The sequence below is a fragment of the Mustelus asterias genome, chromosome 13, assembly GCF_964213995.1.
Source record: "Mustelus asterias chromosome 13, sMusAst1.hap1.1, whole genome shotgun sequence".
Lineage (NCBI taxonomy): Eukaryota > Metazoa > Chordata > Chondrichthyes > Carcharhiniformes > Triakidae > Mustelus > Mustelus asterias.
The window spans coordinates 80,884,128-80,904,398 of NC_135813.1; the positions used below are offsets into that span (position 1 = coordinate 80,884,128).

Consider the following 20,271-nt stretch of genomic DNA (forward strand, 5'->3'; position numbering starts at 1 on the left):
ACATGGCCCCTAACTAACCTACTTTGGTTTAAAAGCTGCTTAAGCAGGGGTCTCAGTTTCCCCTGCTACGTACCTTTATTCAGAATTTTGAACAATTTTTGCCTGTTATCTGCCTCTGCTTCAAATTTTCAATTGGGACAATCGAACAAGGGACACTTCTAAGCACGCTTCTATTGAGAGTGCTTACTTAACGATCAGTAGATTTCCATCTAAAGCTGTATGTGGCGTCTAACATTCATTTATTGTATAGAGATCCTTGTGCTCATGCACTGGCTCACAAATGTAGTGCCCACTTAAAATTAATTATGTTGGAGTCAATGATGCTTTAACTTCGTCACCAAGTGAAGCAAATGTACTGTTAATGGATGGTTTTGTATATTTGTAATTCTTTGCAAACTGAATTAGGCATCGATGAACTGTAAAATTAGAGTAAATTCTATTATGGATAACCACTTGATATTGTTTTGTTCGTAGTATACGCTTTTTTGATTACATACGTTATTGAAAACATTTTTAATTTTGCATTCCCACAAAGTAATGTATATCACCAAAGCAGCATTTCCACCCTTCTAACTTCTTTTGAAGTTTCTGGCCTCCTTGCACCTCTCCTCCGTTCACTCAATTGAAGGAGCTGCAGGCATCTCTAACCTGTTTATTTTGATTTGTTCAGATGGTATCAAAATTTCATTAAAATCTTTTGGAAACCAGTATTGGCAATCTTTTATGTGGCTTTTTTTCCATTATAGAAAGTCTGTGAGTGGGAATGGACAGAAATCACTATCAATTGACGAATTGCTATTCTTTACAGAAAAGAGCATCTTGGTAACATGCATGGGGATTTCCCCTCCCTCACTCTCGTACCAGTTTGTGAATGAGAATGCAACTTTTCACTAAAACATGACATTCAATTTGAAGTCAAAATTTGTGCTGTGCATTTGTATCTAAAATGTGCACAACTCCCTTGCTGAGCAACGTCTTGACTGGCACTCCTTGGTGGGAGGCAATTCCAAATTATTTGATGCATGTAAAACTTCAGACTTTTTCAAAATAACTTACATTTTCTTCAGCCCAACAACTGAAAGTTTCACTTCACGTAACAATTTCTCTGGATGTTATCAAATGGCTCTACTTCGGTGCTCTTGAGCTTAAAAAAAATGGATTCAGCTTGTACTCATCTCTTATTTCAAATGATTCATAGAAATTACCTCTGAAAGATGAAGAGGAGCCCGAGGAGGAAGATGATGAGGAATTGGGCCATGCAGACACATATGCTGAATATATGCCAATGAAATGTAAGCCTGCTTCCTCAAAATTAAATTGAGTTGTCTGTCTGTTTTCAAGTTATAATTGCTCCATTAGGAATTACATGGTTGAATTTGTCTGCAGTAGCTAATTCCACTGAAATTAATTGCAGTTGAGTGAATGGAAATTAGATTAGTCAGTAATACATATTAAATAGAATTTCGTTCACATTGGGCACATTTTTTATAACCTAAGTTTTGTTTGCCTTTTGATATAACTGGTTTCTGACTTCTAAATTAACTAAATGTAAGCAAGGGCAATATTTAGTGTTGCTGAAAAAAAAGATGCTGTTGAGGCTTTTCATCTTGCACTCACCAGGGCAGTTTGTGAGAATGCCAATACTAAAGGGCACAGCGGTTCATGAAAAGGGAGTGCAGATTGGTTGGAAAGTAGACCCTGATTGGTAGAGACATTGCCAGTTAACTGTCGAGCTTTTGTTCAAATTGAGCCAATTCAGTTGACTCTGGTCGAGGCATTACCATGGGGAATGAACCTGGTGTTCTTGCAAACTCTGAGTGTTAAGATGGAAATAAAAACAAAATACTGCGGATGCTGGAATCTGAAACAAAAACAGGAAATGCTGGAAAATCCCAGCAGGCCCGACAAGTAACATCATGATACTATTCTAATCCCATTTTCCAGCATTTGGTCCATAGCCTTGTATACTAGTAATATGTCAGTAATTTTCACAGTAACTTCATTGCAGTGTTAAGGTAAACTTATTTGTGACACAAATAATGTTTCCAGTGTTATGCACATAATGCTGGAAAACTGAAATAAGAACAATTCTGGAAACATACAGCTGGTGGTCAGTAAAAAATTACATTTAACCATTGGGATGCGCACTTTTCTGAAAAAGAGGAAACACCTGTAATGTCAAAAGTTACCCGTTTCTCTTTATGGCTCATGGTTGAAATGTTGCTTCCTATAATAATATAGCCTGACTGTGCTTTTTATGGTTTTTAGTGAAGTGACCCAAATATGACAGGATAATTTTCTAAATGCAAGTCCTATTTTGCCATGTGATTTTTAAAAAATATCAGTTATCCAAGCAGTTATTAGTTAATTGCATTCAGTTCAACAACGAACCTATATGCAATTATTTACAACCTCAAATGTCTTTCGTTAACAGTGAAGGTTGGCTTGCGCCATCCTGATCCAGTTGTGGAGACCAGTTCTTTGTCCAGTGTAACACCACCTGATGTTTGGTATCGGCTGACTGTACAAGAGGAGACGATTGACAGTGGTTGGCTTTCTGCCTTGCAGCTGGAAGCAATCACCTATGCTGCTCAGGTATTGGATTTTAAAAACATTAGCTTTGCTGAAATAAATTGATACTCAATTTAATTCATTTCATTGATATCCATTTAGGAATTTATTTTGGGTACACTGTTAATAAAATACATCATTGGTCATTTGTTTTTAAAACATTATTCAATGACAAAGTTCTAACTTTAAGATGTGTTAAGAAGTATTCCAATGCATTAAAATAATCAGTCAGCGAGTCCCGCCTTGAGCACATATCCTGATCCAAGCGTCAAACTCTTGTTAAAATTTCTTATAGAAAAGGGCCTTTTCGCTGAATGCATCCAACTACAATACTGAGGGTGATTCTCATTGTTCGTGATACTCCTTACTCCAAAATTCATCAAGAGCAGATTTTGTCAAATGATCTGCTCATCATATATCCCTCCTGCCTGGTTCAGTAGTCTCTGTATTCTTAAAGAGCCTGCATTCCTAAAATAGCCATGCCAGGTGAAATATCTGAAAAAGATAGCACTTAACTACAGTTGTGTAGACGTTTCACGATTGTAGGATCTACACGAGTTCATTTTTCTGAGATAGTATAATTGTTTGTCTCTCTATACTGTTCCCTTCAATTCAACTTAGAGTCATAGGATAGAATCATAAAACCTCTACAGTGCAGAAGGAGACCATTCGTCCCATAGAGTCTGCACCAATACTCCCGACAGAGTATCTTATTCAGGCGCTATCCCTGTAAACCCACCCACCCCCCACATTTTACCCCGCTAATCCCCCTAAGCTACACATTCTTGGGGCATTAAGGGGCAACTTACCATGGCCAATCCACCTAACCTGCACATACTCGAGCTATGGGAGGAAACTGGAGCACCCTGAGGAAACCCAAGCAAACACGGAGAATGTGCAGACTCCACCTAAAGCTGGAATTGAACCTGGGTCCCTGACACTGAGGCAGCAGTAGTGCTGTGCTGCCCCATCTACTTTGATACCCAGATACTTGTGGGTAGTAACTATTTCAGTGCCCACATCATGAATCTTCACAAGAACAACATCAATAACTGGCTGTTTCTTTAAAATCTATAACTAGCTCTTTCATCTTGTTTTCAACATTCTGTGGGGATTTTCAGTATTTAGTATAGCTATTGTTAAACAAAACATACATTTATTGTTTAAACCATAGCAACATGAAACATTCCTCCCCAATGGGGATCGTGCAGCCTTCCTGATAGGGGACGGTGCCGGTGTGGGTAAAGGAAGGACCATTGCTGGCATTATTTTTGAAAATTACCTTCTTGGTAGAAAAAGATCTCTATGGTAAGTTTAAATTAGCATTTATTCAAATTCTTAAAAGCAGATGTACTTTAGTTGGCTTCAGTTAAATTTTGTGCTTATTATAGGTTTAGTGTATCCAATGACTTGAAATATGATGCTGAACGGGACCTGAGGGACATTGGAGCAAAAAATATCCAGGTTCATGCGCTGAATAAGGTAAATTACTAAACAATTCCTCTGTGTAAAGGCACTACTTCATATTGAAAGCAGTGGTCCATTTATTTAGCATGTTTTTCATAGTCTCCTCTAGAAAGGTGAAGCAGGCTCGGCTGATCATTTGGTCTATTTCTTGTTTTCTCGTCTACACAATGTGTAAATTTTAGCAATGTCCATATTCCTTATTGCCATCCCAGTGACTGAGCCTATTAATGCACCCATCCACCCAAAAATATCTCATAAATTAATTATCTCTTGTTTCTGGCTCTTTGAATCACCCATTAGAAGGACTGGGTGGAATTAACTTAACCTGACCTGAGTGGATATTTTTCTCCATGGAATGTTCCTCTTTCGATGATCAGGAATTGGGAATTCCAATGAAGGCTGCATCCCGTCACTCTGCAGCCAGTAATTATTATGTTGCACCAGATTTTGGCTTGGAAATATTATTGCTTAATTTTAATGACATGCAAATTGATGCTTCCTTAAAAAGTGACTTGTCAGCAGTTTTTAATTTATAAATGCTTATTGCAGTAATAAATATCTCAGTGCCCAAACATGAAGTATGTAGAGTCAACATGGCTTTGTGAAAAGGAAGTCTTGTTTAACCAATTTATTGGAGATCTTTGAAGAAGTAATGTGCTTGAAGATAAAGGGGAACTGTTGGATGTACTGTACTTAAATTTCCAGAAGGCATTTAATAAGTTGCTGCATCAAAGGTTACTACATAAAATAAAAGTTCATGGTGTAGGGGCTAACATATTGGCATGGATAGAAGATTGACTAGCTAACAGGAAATAGTAGGCATAAATGGGGCTATTTCTGGTTTTTAAGTTTTAAGAAGTGATGTATCACAGGGATCAGTGCTGGGACCTGATTTTTCTTTTTACAATTCATACAAATGACTTGGATGAAGGGACCAAAGGTATGGTAGCTAAATTTGCAGATGACGCTAAGATGGGTAGGAAAGTAAATTGTGAAGATGACGTAAGAAGGCTACAAAAGGAGGTAAAGCGAGTGGGGGAAATCTCTGCAAATGGAGTATAATGTGGGAAAATATGAAATTACCCATTTTGGCAGCAAAAATAAGAAACATATTACCTAAAATGGTGAGAGATTGCAGAGCTTTGAGATGCAGAGGGGTGTAGGTGTCCTCATGCATGAATCACAAAAGGTCAGCATGCAGGTACAACAAGTAAGTAAGAAAGTAACAATGTTAATTGTTTATTGTGAGGAGAATTGAATACAACAATAGGAAAAGTTTAAAGTTTATTAGTGTCACAAGTAGGCTTGCGCTGCAGTGAAGTTACTGTGAAAATCCCCCTTTCGCCACACTCCGGCGCCTGTTCGGGTACACTGAGGGAGAATTTAGCCAATGCACCTAACCAGCACGTCTTTTGGACGTTATGGTTCAGTTATACAAGGCATTGGTGAGACCACATCTAGAGTACTGTGCACAGTATTAGCCTCCTTAGTTGCAGAAGAATGTAAATGTGTTGCAAGCAGTTCAGTGAAAGTTTACTAGACTAATGCTTGTGATGGGAGAGTTGTCTTATGAGGAAATGTTGGACAGACTGGGCTTGTATCCATTGGATTTTAGAATAGTAATAGGTGACTTGATAACTTTTAAGATCCTGATGGTCTTTACAAGGTGGATGTGGGAAAGTGCTGCTTCTTGTGTGAGAACTTCTAACTGGGGGCCACTGTTTTCAAAATAAGGGGTCGTCTATTTAGGACAGTTGAGGAGAAAGTTTGCTTGCAGAGGGTAGTGAGACTTTGGAATACTTCCCCAAAGGTTGGTGGCCACAGAGTCACTGACTGATTTTAAGGCAGAGGTGGATAGTGTAAACTTAAATCTGAATGCGGAATAATGTTTCACTCAGTAAATCGGGCAACATCTGTGGAGAATTTCGAACATTTTCTGTTTGTGATTGTAAATTGATAATTGCTTATTTGATCAAGTGGGTGTGGGTATATTTTAATTGATTCTAATCTATCCATGCAACCGCAACTTAAAAACATAATGGAATGGATAATGATTATTAACAAAACCCTGACTGATTTACCCATTTCTCATGTGGGGACACTTAACGCCAAATGTAAAACAATGAAGATTTGTCCTTGATGGTGCCTTTCACAGCTGCCAGATGTTCCCAAGTGCTTGACAGCCAATGATGTACTTTTGATGTGTAGCCACTGTTGAACTGTAGGAAACACAGCAGCTTATTTGTGCAGTGTAAGCTCCCATAGTGTTTTAATAACCAGATATCTTTTTATGGTGTTGATTGTGGGATAAATGTTGGTCAGGGCACGAAAGGTAACCTCTGCTGCTCTTGTATGCAGTAGTGCCATGGGATCCATTATGGCACTGAAGGCTAATGGACCCTTATTTTAGCATCTGATCTGAAAGATGGCACCCCCAACAATGCAGAACTCCTTCATTACCGCACTGAGGTATCAGCTTTGATTTTTGTGTTTGAGTCCTGGAATGGGACTTGAAACAACTTTCTGACTTCAGTGAGTGTTCCCAATTGAATAATGGCTGACACACGCACGTATTATTACAGTTATTACTTAGATCAGCTGGTCCAGTGCAGACCAGGAATTGAACTTGACACTTTCTGCAGACTTTACCAGCAGTATTCCCTGCAGCATGTGATTCCAATCACTGTTGAACTGTTGCCTCCCTATCTTGGACAGGTACTAGAGGGTGTAATGCCCTTCTGGCAGCAATTCTCCACCAGAAAAATATAGAAGAGAAGATTGGAAATTTTTGTTAGATGGAAGGGCAAGGCATTTAGAGGTGGGGGTTGTGTGCCTGGGAGGGGATTGATTTTTTTTCCCCATTTTGTGCTGCTCCAGAGATTCAACGTGGGTGGAATTTTTATGCTTTTAGTCACACTCTGATGCAAATTAAAATTTACTGTATAAGCTTATTTCTGGGGAAGCACTAGTTTTATTATTTTTGAACCAATATTTTACCTAAAATGCTTACAATTGAATTAAAAATTCTACAACCTGACTTTATTTTTTTTTAACTTAACCTCCATTCTTCCCATTTGTTTTGTATACTCAATTCAATTTTTTTGCTCTGTCTTGGATTCTGCCATGCAGTAATGGAAATGCTTGAGTTCGGGTTCATGCTGCTGCTGCATTGCTGGGACCAATTACTTTGGCAGGAGGAAAACTTGGTGATTATGAATGTGATTCAGCATATTTTAACAATATAATTGTTTACGCTACTTTTTATTTCAGTTCAAATACGGAAAAATATCTTCGAAACAAAATGGAAGTGTAAAGAAAGGTGTAATTTTTGCAACATACTCTTCGTTAATTGGTGAAAGCCAATCCGGTGGAAAGTATAAAACCAGGTTAAAGCAACTTCTGCACTGGTGTGGTGAAGATTTTGATGGAGTTGTATCCTTTCTGGATGTGCAAAAATTTAGATTTAGCTGATGCTCTATTGCTACAGGCCTGCCTCTGCAAATGACTTTTTGCAATCAAAATGCCCATTTTGCACAAAGATGTATTTAATAAGTTTAAAAATCTGCTTCAGAGTTACCTATTTTGCTTAATTATGAAGTGCATGGTTATTCAATTTTCTGTTTCGGAAGAGAAGATCCCCTTTCTCTTCCTTATTCTATGACTCTTCACAAGGTTGCCTGCATTATTCTCTGCTGCACTTGTCTGTTCCAGTCCCCACCCCTGCCAGCTTTGAAGACTTCTGTGGATGCATGATTTATCCATTTTCCTCTCTTGCGTGCTGTCACTTCAAGGCACTGTCCATAGATATAGGAAGAAGTCTCACAACACCAGGTTAAAGTCCAACAGGTTTATTTGGTAGCACAAGCCACTAGCTTTTGGAGCGCTGTCCCTTCATCAGGTGAGTGGGAGTTGTGTTCACAAACAGGGCATATAAAGACACAAACTCAATTTACAAAATAATGGTTGGAATGCGAGTCTTTACAGGTAATCAAGTCTTAAAGGTACAGACAATGTGAGTGGAGAGAGGGTTAAGCACAGGTTAAAGAGATGTGTATTGTCTCCAGACAGGACAGTTAGTGAGATTTTGCAAGCCCAGGCAAGTGGTGGGGGTTACAGATAGTGTGACATGGACCCAAGATCCCTGTTGAGGCTGTCCTCGTGTGCGGAACTTGGATATCAGTCTCTGCTCAGCGACTCTGCATTGTCGTGTGTTGTAAAGGCCGCCTTGGAGAACGCTACCGGAAAATCAGAGGCCGAATGCCTGTGACCGCTGAAGTGTTCCCCAACAGGAAGAGAACACTCTTGCCTGGTGATTGTCGAGCTGTGTTCATTCATCCGTTGTCATAGGGTCTGCATGGTCTCCCCAATGTACCATGCCTCGGGACATCTTTTCCTGCAGCATATCAAGTAGATAACGTTGGCCGAGTTGCAAGTGTATGTACCGTGTACCCGGTGGATGCTGCCCCCACGCGAGACGACGGCATCTGTGTCGATGATCCAGCACGTCTTGCAGAGGTTGCTGTGGCAGGGTTGTGTGGTGTTGTGGTCACTGTTCTCCTGAAGGCTGGGTAGTTTGCTGTGGACAATGGTCTGTTTGAGGTTGTGCGGTTGTTTGAAGGCAAGAAGTGGGGGTGTGGGGATGGCCTTGGCGAGATGTTCGTCTTCATCAATGACATGTTGAAGGCTCCGGAGAAGATGTTGTAATTTCTTCGCTCCTTGGAAGTACTGGACGACGAAGGATACTCTGCCTGCTGTGTCCCGTGCCTGTCTTCCGAGGAGGTCGGCGCGGTTCCCCACCATGGCGTGCCAGAACCATTGATTGATGAGTCGAGCGCCATATCCTGTTCTTATGAGGGCATCTTTCAGCGTCTGGAGGTGTCTGTTGCGATCCTCCTCATCTGAGCAGATCCCTGTGTATACAGAGGTTACATCAATGACATTTTCTTCCTTTGGACACATGGTGAAGAATCACTGAAACCACAATATGATGGCATTGGCAGGTTCCATCCCACCATCAGACTCACCATGGACTACTGTCCAGAACCGGTTGCATTCTTGGACACGCATCTCCATCAAGGACAGTCACCTCAGCACTTCATTGTACCGCAAGCCCACGGGCAACCTCACGATGCTCCACTTCTCCAGCTTCCACCCTAAACACCTTAAAGAAGCCATCCCCAACGGACAAGCCCTCTGTATACAAAGGATCTGCTCAGATGAGGAGGATCGCAACAGATACCTCCAGACATTGAAAGATGCCCTCATAAGAATAGGATATGGCGCTCGACTCATCAATCGACGGTTCCAGTGCGCCACACCGGGGAACCGCACCGACCTCCTTGGAAGACAAACACGGGACATGGCAGACAGAGTACCCTTCGTCGTCCAGTACTGCCCCGGAGCGGAGAAGCTGTGCCATCTTCTCCGGAGCCTTCAACGTGTCATTGATGAAGACAAACATCTCGTCAAGGCCATCCCCACACCCCCGCTTCTTGCCTTCGAACAACCGCACAACCTCAAACAGACCATTGTCTGCAGCAAACTACCCAGCCTTCAGGAGAACAGTGACCACGACACCACGCAGCCTTGCCACAGCAACCTCTGCAAGACGTGCCGGATCATCGACACGGATGCCGTCATCTCATGTGGGGGTACCATCCGCCGAGTACACGGTACATACACTTGCAACTCAGCCAACGTTGTCTATCTGATACGCTACAGGAAAGGATGTCCCGAGGGATGGTACGTTGGGGAGACCATGCAGACGCTACGACAACGGATGAATGAACACCGCTCGACAATCATCAGGCAAGAATGTTCTCTTCCTGTTGGGGAACACTTCAGCGGTCATGGGCATTCGGCCTCTGATCTTCGGGTAAGTGTTCCCAAGGCGGCCTTCCCGACATATGACAGCGCAGAGTCTCCTGAGCAGAGACTGATAGCCAAGTTCCGCACACATGAGGATGGCCTCAACTGGGATCTTGGGTTCATGTCACACTATCTGTAACCCCAATGACTTGCCTGGGCTTGCAAAATCTCACTAATTGCCCTGGCTGGAGACAATACACATCTCTTTAACCTGTGCTTAACCCCCTCTCCACTCATTGTCTGTACCTTTTAAGACTTGATTACCTGTAAAGACTTGCATTCCAACCATTATCTTGTAAATTGAGTTTGTGTCTTTATATGCCCTGTTTGTGAACAGAACTCCCACTCACCTGATGAAGGGGCAGCGCTCCAAAAGCTAGTGGCTTGTGCTACCAAATAAACCTGTTGGACTTTAACCTGGTGTTGTGAGATTCCTTACTGTGCCCACCCCAATCCAATGCCAGCATTTCCACATCAAAGATATAGGTTCAGCTTTCACATGGTGACACTTGGCTCTGTCACTTCACATATCTCTTAACCCTACCACTGCCTATTGTCAAACTTCCTGTCTGTCATCCAGTTTTTGATGAGCTTATCTCCTTATAAAGATTGGAAATTTTTGTGGGTCCTCACCCCTGGTTTTGTTCCTCTTCCTGGTCACTTTTTAGTGACTCCCGTCCTTTTCTGACTTGAGCAGAGCAATTTATCCCATAGTGTCTCTACCACAAACACCATTCATTCCTACCTCAATTGTGATGTCCATCTTTATCCATTTGATACTGAAACCATCACATCTGCCTTTGTCTGTTCCAGGCTTGTCTCAAGTTATCAGAACTGGTCTCCTGTCCTGCCTGTTCTCTAGTGCCTATATGTTGCACAAAGTCAAACTTGCGCTTACCACAAGACCTCTGATTTTTAATTCTCATTTTGTGTTTTGATTCCTCCATTTTCCCCTTCCCTATTTCCGCAGCTATGACCTTATCTGCCATCAAACATTCCATTCTTCTGACTCGAGCATTTTTTTGCATCTCACTTCTTGCTGCCTTCAGCTACCAAGCGCTCTCTTAAATTTCTCCCAAACCGAAGAAAATCTCTCAATACTCTCCTCAAAACCCAGTCCTTTGGTCATCCCACCTCAGATCATCATCTTTTGGCTTGATGTCAGTTTTCTTCCTTGAATCTCTACAATGACTGGGTACCTATTAATAACGCTATGCAAATCGTAGTTGTCTGTTGAAGTAGAATTCAACCATTGGAATTGCAGCACCTCATGATTTTGTGTGAATCTTAAACATCTGAGTGAAGCTACATGCATTCGTTCACTGTGGTGGGCACCGCAGGTATCACGTTTCATGGTGAATTTACTAGCGACACAGTAAGCTGAAGGAAGCCTTTGACTTACTGTTGATACCAGAGTGAAACTGCTTCAACATTTGGTTCTGAACCATAAAATCAAACTTGGTTATAGTTTCCTGAAGCTGGTCACATACTAATTGTGTTTCCATTAATTAAAAATAGCCTTGACTGAACTATTTCAGATAGTGTTTGATGAATGCCACAAAGCTAAAAACTTGTCTCCGGTTGGTTCCTCAAAACCCACAAAAACAGGTCTGGCTGTACTGGAACTGCAGAACAAATTGCCAAAGGCAAGAGTAGTGTATGCTAGTGCTACAGGTATGCAAATTCCATTGTTTTTATTGAATAAGTAGTAATCTAACTGAAGTGTTGAAGCAGTTAATAGGGTAGAGAGAGAGAGAATGATTTCTTCTGGCGGTCCAGAACAAAGGACCATAACCTGAAAGTTAGATCTTCATCCTTTAGGAGTGATGTCAGAAAGTAGTTTACATAAAGGGTAATGTAAATCCCCAAGAAGCCGTTGAAACTGAGAATCAGTTTAGAATTTGAGGTTGATTTTTGTTACACAAGGATATTATCAGTTAATGTAACTAAGACGGCAAGGCAGAGATGAGAGACAAATCAGTTGTGACTTCATTGAAGGATAGATTTGCTTGAGAAGCTAAAAGAAAAACAATGCTGCAATTACTCAGGGCCTGCACCATTTGTGGAGAGGGAAACCGTTTCAGGTTGTGACCTTTCATCAGAGCTAGAAAAAGTTAGGAATATAATATCTTTTAATTAGGTAGAATGAGTCAGTTAGGATTGTATTTGCTGGAGTTCAGAAGAATGATTTGATTTATTATTGTCACGTATTAGTATACAGTGAAAAGTATTATTTCTAGCGCGCTATACAGACAAAGCATACAGTTCATAGAGAAGGAAAGGAGAGAGTGCAGAATGTAGTGTTACAGTCCTAGCTAGGGTGTAGAGAAAGATCAACTTAATTGGAGGTAGGTCCATTCAAATGTCTGATGGCAGCAGGAAAGAAGTTGCTCTTGAGTCGGTTGGTACGTGACCGAATGACGGGGGGAATCTTGTGGAAACCTATAAAATTCTAGCAGGGCCAGGCAGGGATATTCCTGATGATGGTGGTGTCCAGAACCAGAGGTCACAGTCTGAGGGTACATGGTAGACTGTTTAGGACAAAGATGAGAAATTTCTTCAGAGTGGTCAGCCTGTGAAATTCGCTACCACAAAGTAGGTGAGGCTAAAACAAATGTTTTCAAGAAGCAGTTATATATAGTACTTAAAGCGAAGGGGGCTCAAAGGATATGGGGGGGGGGAAGTTGGGGTCAGACTACTGAGTTGGATGACCAGCCATGATCGTAATGAATGGCGGAGTAGGCTTTAAGGGCTACATGGCCTCCTGTTCCTTTTTTCTATGTTTGTATGTAATGGGGGAGGGTGGGAAAAGTTGAAAGGGGAAAAGCCTGTTAGTGTGGAAGTGGGAGACATTAAATGACACATGATTTGGAAGTGCAGAGCCAAACACAAGTTGGTCCGAGAGGAGATGCGAATATCAGGACAAGGAACAAATGCTGTCTGAAAGCAAAGATGAGAAAAATAAGGTTAGGACTAACCCGTGCAAAGAAAAGGAAACAAATAGAGGAAGTGGCGGTGCGTAGAGATCATGGCCTGAAATTGTTGAACTAAATGTTAAATCCAGAAGGCTATCAAGTGCCTGATTTAAAGACGAGTTGCTGTTCCTCAAGCCTGCATTGTGCCTCACTAGAATACTGCAGCATGCTGATGGCGCAAAGTTCAGCATGAGAGCAAAATGGAGAATTGAAATGGCAGGTCACTAGAAGATTGGAGTCATGTTTGTGGACTGAATAGAAATGGGTAACTGCTTTGTGGGATAGTCTGCATTTGGCCTCCCTAATGCATTTATATTTAATACCTGAAAATTATTTGAGGAAGTAACCTGTAGATGTGATGTATTTGGATTTCCAAAAGACATTCGATAAAGTGCCACAGCAAAGGTTACTTCACAAATTACATAATTGTGTAGGCAGTAACGTTAATGTGGATAGAGGATTGGCTAGCCAACTGGCAGCAGAGAGAATGGATAAATGGGATCGTACAAATTCAGAACAGGAGTAGGCCATTTGTCCCCTCGAGCCAGCTCTACCTTTCGATGAAATCATGGCTGATCTGACTTTGACCTCAATGCCAATATCCTGACTGTTCCGAGTACCCTTTGATTCCCTTGTTCGACAAGAATCTATCTACCTCTGCTTTTAAAAATACTCAATGACCCTGCCTCTACTATTCTGTGGAAGAGAGTTCCACAGGTTCAGAACCCTCTGGGATATAAAGAAAAAATTTCATCTCCATCTGAAATGGGCGACCCTTTATTTGTAAATTGTTTACTAGTTCTAATCTCACCCTCAAGGGGAAACATCCTTTCAGCATCCATCCTGTCAAGTCCCCTCAGGGTTTTGTATGTTTTAATAAGAAAATCTCTCATTCTCCTAACCTCCAATGGACACAGGACGAACCTTTTCTCACAAGACACAACCTCCTCATCCCAGGAATCAGCTGAGTGAATTTTCTTGAGCTGCTAATGCAATTATGTCCATTTTTTAAATAAGGAGACCAAAACTGTACGCAGTTATCCAGACATGGTCTGAACAATGTCTTGTGCAACTGGAACAAAACATCCCTCCTTTATATTCCATTTCTGCTTCAACTATTTATGATCTGTATTAATGACTTGGACGAGGGGACCAAATTATGTATGATGCATACATTGGGCAGGGGGTGGGTGAAACAGAAAAGTGGACCAAAATTGGATCACAGGATTTTATTGAATAGCAGAGCAAGCTGTGGGGCCATCTCAGGACCATCTCTCAGTTTCCTTGCAGAGTGAGAGGGAGTGTGGTCAAGAAAGTTGTGGGAGTCAGTGAGTTGAAAGTGAATATTTGTTAGTCTGTCTCCAGAAATGGAAATAAATGTTCGTCGGGAAGGGACAAATCAGCTAGACAATGTGAATGAAAATTTAGAAAGTTGGCATGTTTCATTCCAATGTATAAATGTAAACTAACAATACATCTGCCCCTCTCCATTATACTTTTTTGAACACTTCAGAACTTGTACAGAAAAGCTTTCAACAGTTCTGCACAACTATTTCATACTTCAATATATAATCAGTGGTCATAAATGCAGCAATTCTCTTTTGTTGAAGCAATATTTTGGTACTTTAGAACAGTGAATGTTTCCAATGCACTTGGGTAAACTATCTTTCTTCAAAATAGGTGCATCAGAACCACGAAACATGGCTTATATGAATCGACTTGGCATCTGGGGCGAGGGCACACCCTTCAAGGAATTCAATGATTTTATTCAGGCTGTGGAAAGAAGGTAGAAAAAGCTGCACTATCAGTACAATATTTAGTGAATTCCCAATTTTACATTCGTATTTTCCTAATGGGTTTGTAAAGACTGCTGTCCAATGTTTGCACAGTAAGAAGTTTCACAACACCAGGTTCAAGTCCAACAGGTTTATTTGGTAGCACAAACCACAAGCTTTTGGAGCACTGCTCCTTCATCAGGTGAGTGGGAGTTGTGTTCACAAACAGGGCAAGTCGTTACACTATCTGTAACTCCCACGACTTGCCTGGGCTTGCAAAATCTCGTTAACTGTCCTGGCTGGAGACGATACACATCTCTTTAACCTGTGCTTAACCCTCCCTCTCTCCACTCACATTGTCTGTACCTTTAAGACTTGATTACCTGAAAAAACTTGCATTCCAGCTATTATCTTGTAAATTGAGTTTGTGTCTTTATATGCCCTGTTTGTGAACACAACTCCCACTCACCTGATGAAGGAGCAGCGCTCCGAAAGCTTGTGGCTTGTGCTACCAAATAAACCTGTTGGACTTTAACCTGGTGTTGTGAGACTTCGTACAGTGCCCACCCCAGTCCAACGCCGGCATCACCACATCATGGCTCCAATGTTTGAACAAAATTTGTAAGGAGATTGAGTTTAAATCCCACCACCATGGCAGACTTTAAAACCTAACTAAATAAATGTAGTACTAGAAAATGACCTTGAACATTTCTGTATCTCATAGACTCAACTGGTTCATTAACTTGAGAGAAGAAAGCCTACATGATTGACTTTCAATGTCCTGAAGCAAATGGTGAACAATAAATTGTGCCTTGCTAGTGTTGGCCATATAGCATATACCAATACTGAAAGTAAACCAAATCCTGTCTTCCCTTCCTCTCTCTCTCTCTCTCTCTCTCTCTTCCCCCCCCCCCCCCCCTACTCCCTGACAGAGGGATTTCTCCTTCAATTGTTACAGAAGTTTGTGTGTACTTGTACATAGTGTGAGCATCTCTGTACTGATTTCCATTTGCTTTAGATATAGAATTCTAAGGCATCTCAAATTCCCTAACTAGAAAGCTTTGTGCTGTTGGGACTTGTGGAAACAGAATCAATTCTTTAAACCCTTCAAGTTCTGAAATGATTGTGATAATCTGAAATGATTCAGTGAGATAATTCTTATTAGTCAGAATCCCAGTCGTGTTATTTTACACAGTATAAGTAAAACTTAATGCATGCTAATGTCTGAATAGCAATATCGCAAGTGCAACAGCATTACCATTTTGCCTTGTTTCGAAGCGACAGCTCCATGTAACTACTTCCTCGTAGTGCCCCAGATACTTCGCACAATTCACAGTGCATTCATAATCTCTTAGCTTGGGAAATCTCCTCTTATACAGCAAAGCCTCCAGAAAATGATTTAGCCCAAGAATTTCATTGCTATTATTTGAACAGCCCGATTATAGATGTCATGGAAGCATAGACCCATAGAAAATTACAGCTCAGAAACAGGCCTTTTGGCCCTTCTTGGCTGTGCCGAACCATTTTTTGCCTAGTCCCACTGACCTGCATTTGGACCATATCCCTCCACACCCCTCTCATCCATGAACCCGTCCAAGTTTTTCTTAAATGATAAAAGCATTTACCACGTTATCCGGCAGCTCATTCCACACTCCCACCACTCTCTGCGTGAAGAAGCCCCCCCCTAATATTCCCTTTAAACTTTTCTCCTTTCACCCTTAACCCATGCCCTCTGGTTTTTTTCTCCCCTAGCCTCAGCGGAAAAAGCCTGCTTGCATTCACTCTATCTATACCCATCAAAATCTTATACACCTCTATCAAATCTCCCCTCAATCTTCTACGCTCCAGGGGATAAAGTCCCAACCTATTCAATCTCTCTCTGTAACTCAGCTTCTCAAGTCCCGGCAACATCCTTGTGAACCTTCTCTGCACTCTTTCAACCTTCTTTACATCCTTCCTGTAACTAGGTGACCAAAACTGTACACAATACTACAAATTCGGCCTCACCAATGCCTTATATAACCTTACCATAACACTCCAACTTTTATACTCGACACTCCGATTTATAAAGGCATCTTCCTGCCCCAGTGCGATCAGTCGTGTCTGATCACAAGTGTGAACCTGAATCATAAAATACTCTTCTCAGTAATCTAGCTATATTTAGAGTATTCTCATGCAAGAGCTGATTTGCAAGCACCTATTTGTGGGTGATTATTGTAAAATTGCTTGGAATTATGCCTGCATTTTTATATTTTCTACTGTAACAAACCAGAGGTGTTGGGGCAATGGAAATTGTTGCCATGGATATGAAGCTAAGAGGAATGTATATAGCAAGACAACTGAGCTTTTCTGGTGTAACCTTCAAAATTGAAGAAGTTCCGCTCAGTCAAGATTACATCAAGATGTATAATAAAGCAGTTAAACTGGTAAGTCGTTGTTTAAACTTCATCCTTTTTATTGAACGTGTAAAAGTTGGAACTGAAACTGCTGTGACCCACAGTTGTCACTTGCTTCATGCAAAATTCTGTAGCGGATGTTCTGAAAATTTAAGGTTAAACTGCCAAACTCCATTTAGTAGGCACTGATTTTAGACCCTGACCGCGTCAGCAGTTTCCATACATGGTTGTAAACCCCTGCCCTATTGTGTGAGGAAGCTGAGAAAACAATGCTGCAGCAGTAGGTTGCTCAAGTATGTATTAGGAGTCAGCGATCAAGTGCATTGAGGTACAGTGGCACCAGCTAGCTACTAGCCTTACTGTAGGGAGAAAAGCTGATAGTAAATCATAAAAGAATTAAGACCTGGAGTATGAAATTCAGCCCAAATACCTGCTTTTGCTGTTATTAAAATTATATTCTGTATTCCTACATACTTGGCTTTCTGAGAGAAAGTTCTGTGTAAATCAAAAAGTAATTAATCAAAACTGTAGATTGTGCTAAATGGAAAGACTTGTATAGTGTTTTTGCAACCTCAAGCCTTTCCAAAACGCTCTGCAGCCAATGAAGCACTTTTGTGGTGTAAACATTGTGAGAAATGTTGCAACCATTTGATGCACAGCAAGCTCCAATGAATAGCAGTTTGATGATGAGTAGAAATATTTTGTGATTCCTGAGTGTGCCACCAGGAGAATTTCCTAGCTCTTTGAATAGTGTTACAGAATATTTTATAGCCATGTTAGGGCAGTTTAACTGCTTTCTCGAACAATGGCACTTCAGTCCAGCACACTCAGTCCTACCTATACTGCCTCTCTCGGCTGGGGTCTGTAACCTTCGCTGCACATAATTTCTCAATTGCTTGACCTGAGCATTTCAGGTCAACAATTCCCGAGCTTTAATTTATGGTTTGTACCAAGTTAACCTGAGCAGCAGTCTATATTTGGCCTTGAAGTCCCCCAAGGAGAAAAATGTTTGCCAAGCTTGTACCTCTGATAACAGTCGTCCACATTTCATGTTGAGTTTAAGTGACTTTGAGTAGTCCCCTGTCTAGAATCATTCATTAATGACTACAATGAATGAGGTACCTTTAGGAGAGGAGGGAGGCAGAAAATTGATTGAAAATTTCATTTTTCAATTCTTTTTTCACTACCCTGAAGTGTAATTAAATCATAAAGTTTGTGATTTAATGGCACTGGTGGAATTAATTAGGCTGCATTCACTTTTTCTGTAAAGTGGTCTGCTTTAATTACAGTCTGTTGTTCTATCTCTGTATCCTTTTATATCTTCCAGTATTAATGCAATTTTCTTTTAAATGATTTGTCGTCTGTCAATAGTTACTGGCAAATCATTATGTTCCAATAACCTTTGTGAAGATGTGTTTTTATTGAGAAGTTTAAAATATTCTACCATATCTGTTGTGAGAATATTATGGTTAGATAAGCAATTGTTTGTTCCTGGAATGAAACCGTCTTGAGTTGTATAAGTCCAGATGTGAGAGCTGGGTTTCTTTTGCCTTTACAGTGGGTGGAGGCCAGGGAGAAATTTCAGATGTCAGCAGAGCTGATTGATGCAGAGCAACGGATGAAGAAGTCCATGTGGGGACAGTTCTGGTCGGCGCATCAGAGATTTTTCAAATATCTCTGCATCGCATCCAAAGTTAGAAGAATTGTGCAACTTGCCCGAGAAGAGATCAAAAATGGAAAGGTAATGGGACGTGTGTTCAAGCTAAAAGGACTCGTGTCAGGAAATTCTTTGATCGTGCCATATAAATAATGTGTAGAATGGAACCAGGAACCTTAAATATAGATGCTGATTAATAAATTCTATAGGGAATTCGGGAAGAAGCTTTTTACCCAGAGGGTAGTTAGAATATGGAACTCTCTACCAGAGGTTGAGGCAAACAGCAAAGACCGTTCTAAGAGGAAACTAGTTCAGCATAAGTGGATGAAAGAAGATGGATATGAAGTTCATCAAATGCCAGCAGATTGCTAACAGAAAAGCAAATTGCTGGATGCTGAAAATTGGAAACAAAAACAGAAAATGTTCAGCAGGTCAGGCAACATATGTGGAGAGAATGAGTTAACATTTTGGGTCTAAGCTGGAGACTTCTACCTCTAGCTAAAGCTTTGTAAATCCTCCATTCACAAATTTGACCTTCCCATTCCAGCATGAGCGCTCTCCTTCATTCCTGCATGGTAAACCGTAGAAAATTTCAACCTCTACCAGTTCTCCCTCTCTCCTGGATCCTAACAGCCTAATCTATCCAAGATATTTTAGAAAAACCTATAACCCATATCATGGTGACTTCCTCTGTATCCTTCCCACCTCAATCCATCATAAGGGCAATGTCAATCACATGGACCCTTGTATCCAGGTAGAGATGCAGCTTAGCTATCTTTGAGATGCTAATTATTTTATCTCAGAAGTAAATGAAGCACAACTGTTTATAACCTGACATTGTCAGTGCCTATCTTTGATTTTGGGGCTCTGTCTATTCACTATTGGTACACAGGCTGCTGCCATTGTCTCCAAATGTAGCCACCTTGCACCTTCCCAGTGAGACAATCTGGGCCAACTTTATTGCCCAACAATCCACTTGGGTAGAGTTTAGAACAGTCACATGACCCCCTTTAAAGAAAGAGTTCCAAAACATAACCATCTTTATTATTATCCACCTCGGGAGCTGATGAACTGTGCCTGGGGTGTATGTGACTTCAATATTGAAAATCGTCTGTTATGACTGTAGAGGCCAATTGTGTGGCAGTCCACAGCTAGCAGAGATCAATAGCACTGGCCCCTTAATGTTTTTTTTTCCTTTTGGCAGGCTCTTCTCAGCAATCTGGTTATTTTTTGTCCTCTGTTTCTTCCAAGCTTTTCCTGACTGCTTATCTCCATCTTAACTATCTTATAAACCTGATTATCTGCAAAGGAAACAAAATGGGGTCAGAGGTTACAATCTGAAATTGTTGAATTTGATGTTCAGCCTGGAGGACTGCAAAGTGCTGAATCAAAACATGAGGTACTGTTCCTCCAGCTTGCGCTGAACTTCAATGCAATGCTGCAAGAGGTTGTCCTCCCATTCCAGGCCCCAAAGACTCCTTCCAGCTGAAAGTGAATTTTGTACTTTCAACTTGGTATACTGTACTTTCAACTTGGTATACTGCATTCACCACTCACAATGC

General features: G+C 41.0%; 1 protein-coding gene across 4 annotated transcripts in view; it reads left to right on the forward strand.

Annotated features, from left to right (window-relative positions):
- sbno1 (strawberry notch homolog 1 (Drosophila)) overlaps nucleotides 1-20,271 on the forward strand; it is a 127,957-nt gene that overhangs the window by 35,257 nt on the left and 72,429 nt on the right. For all 4 annotated transcript variants that reach the window (XM_078227107.1, XM_078227108.1, XM_078227105.1 and 1 more), the window contains 9 exons: nucleotides 1,199-1,292; nucleotides 2,435-2,595; nucleotides 3,746-3,879; nucleotides 3,963-4,053; nucleotides 7,309-7,470; nucleotides 11,445-11,580; nucleotides 14,562-14,667; nucleotides 16,929-17,082; nucleotides 18,611-18,793. In XM_078227107.1, the coding sequence (XP_078083233.1) occupies nucleotides 1,199-1,292; nucleotides 2,435-2,595; nucleotides 3,746-3,879; nucleotides 3,963-4,053; nucleotides 7,309-7,470; nucleotides 11,445-11,580; nucleotides 14,562-14,667; nucleotides 16,929-17,082; nucleotides 18,611-18,793 (1,221 nt within the window). The remainder of the gene's footprint in view (nucleotides 1-1,198; nucleotides 1,293-2,434; nucleotides 2,596-3,745; nucleotides 3,880-3,962; nucleotides 4,054-7,308; nucleotides 7,471-11,444; nucleotides 11,581-14,561; nucleotides 14,668-16,928; nucleotides 17,083-18,610; nucleotides 18,794-20,271) is intronic.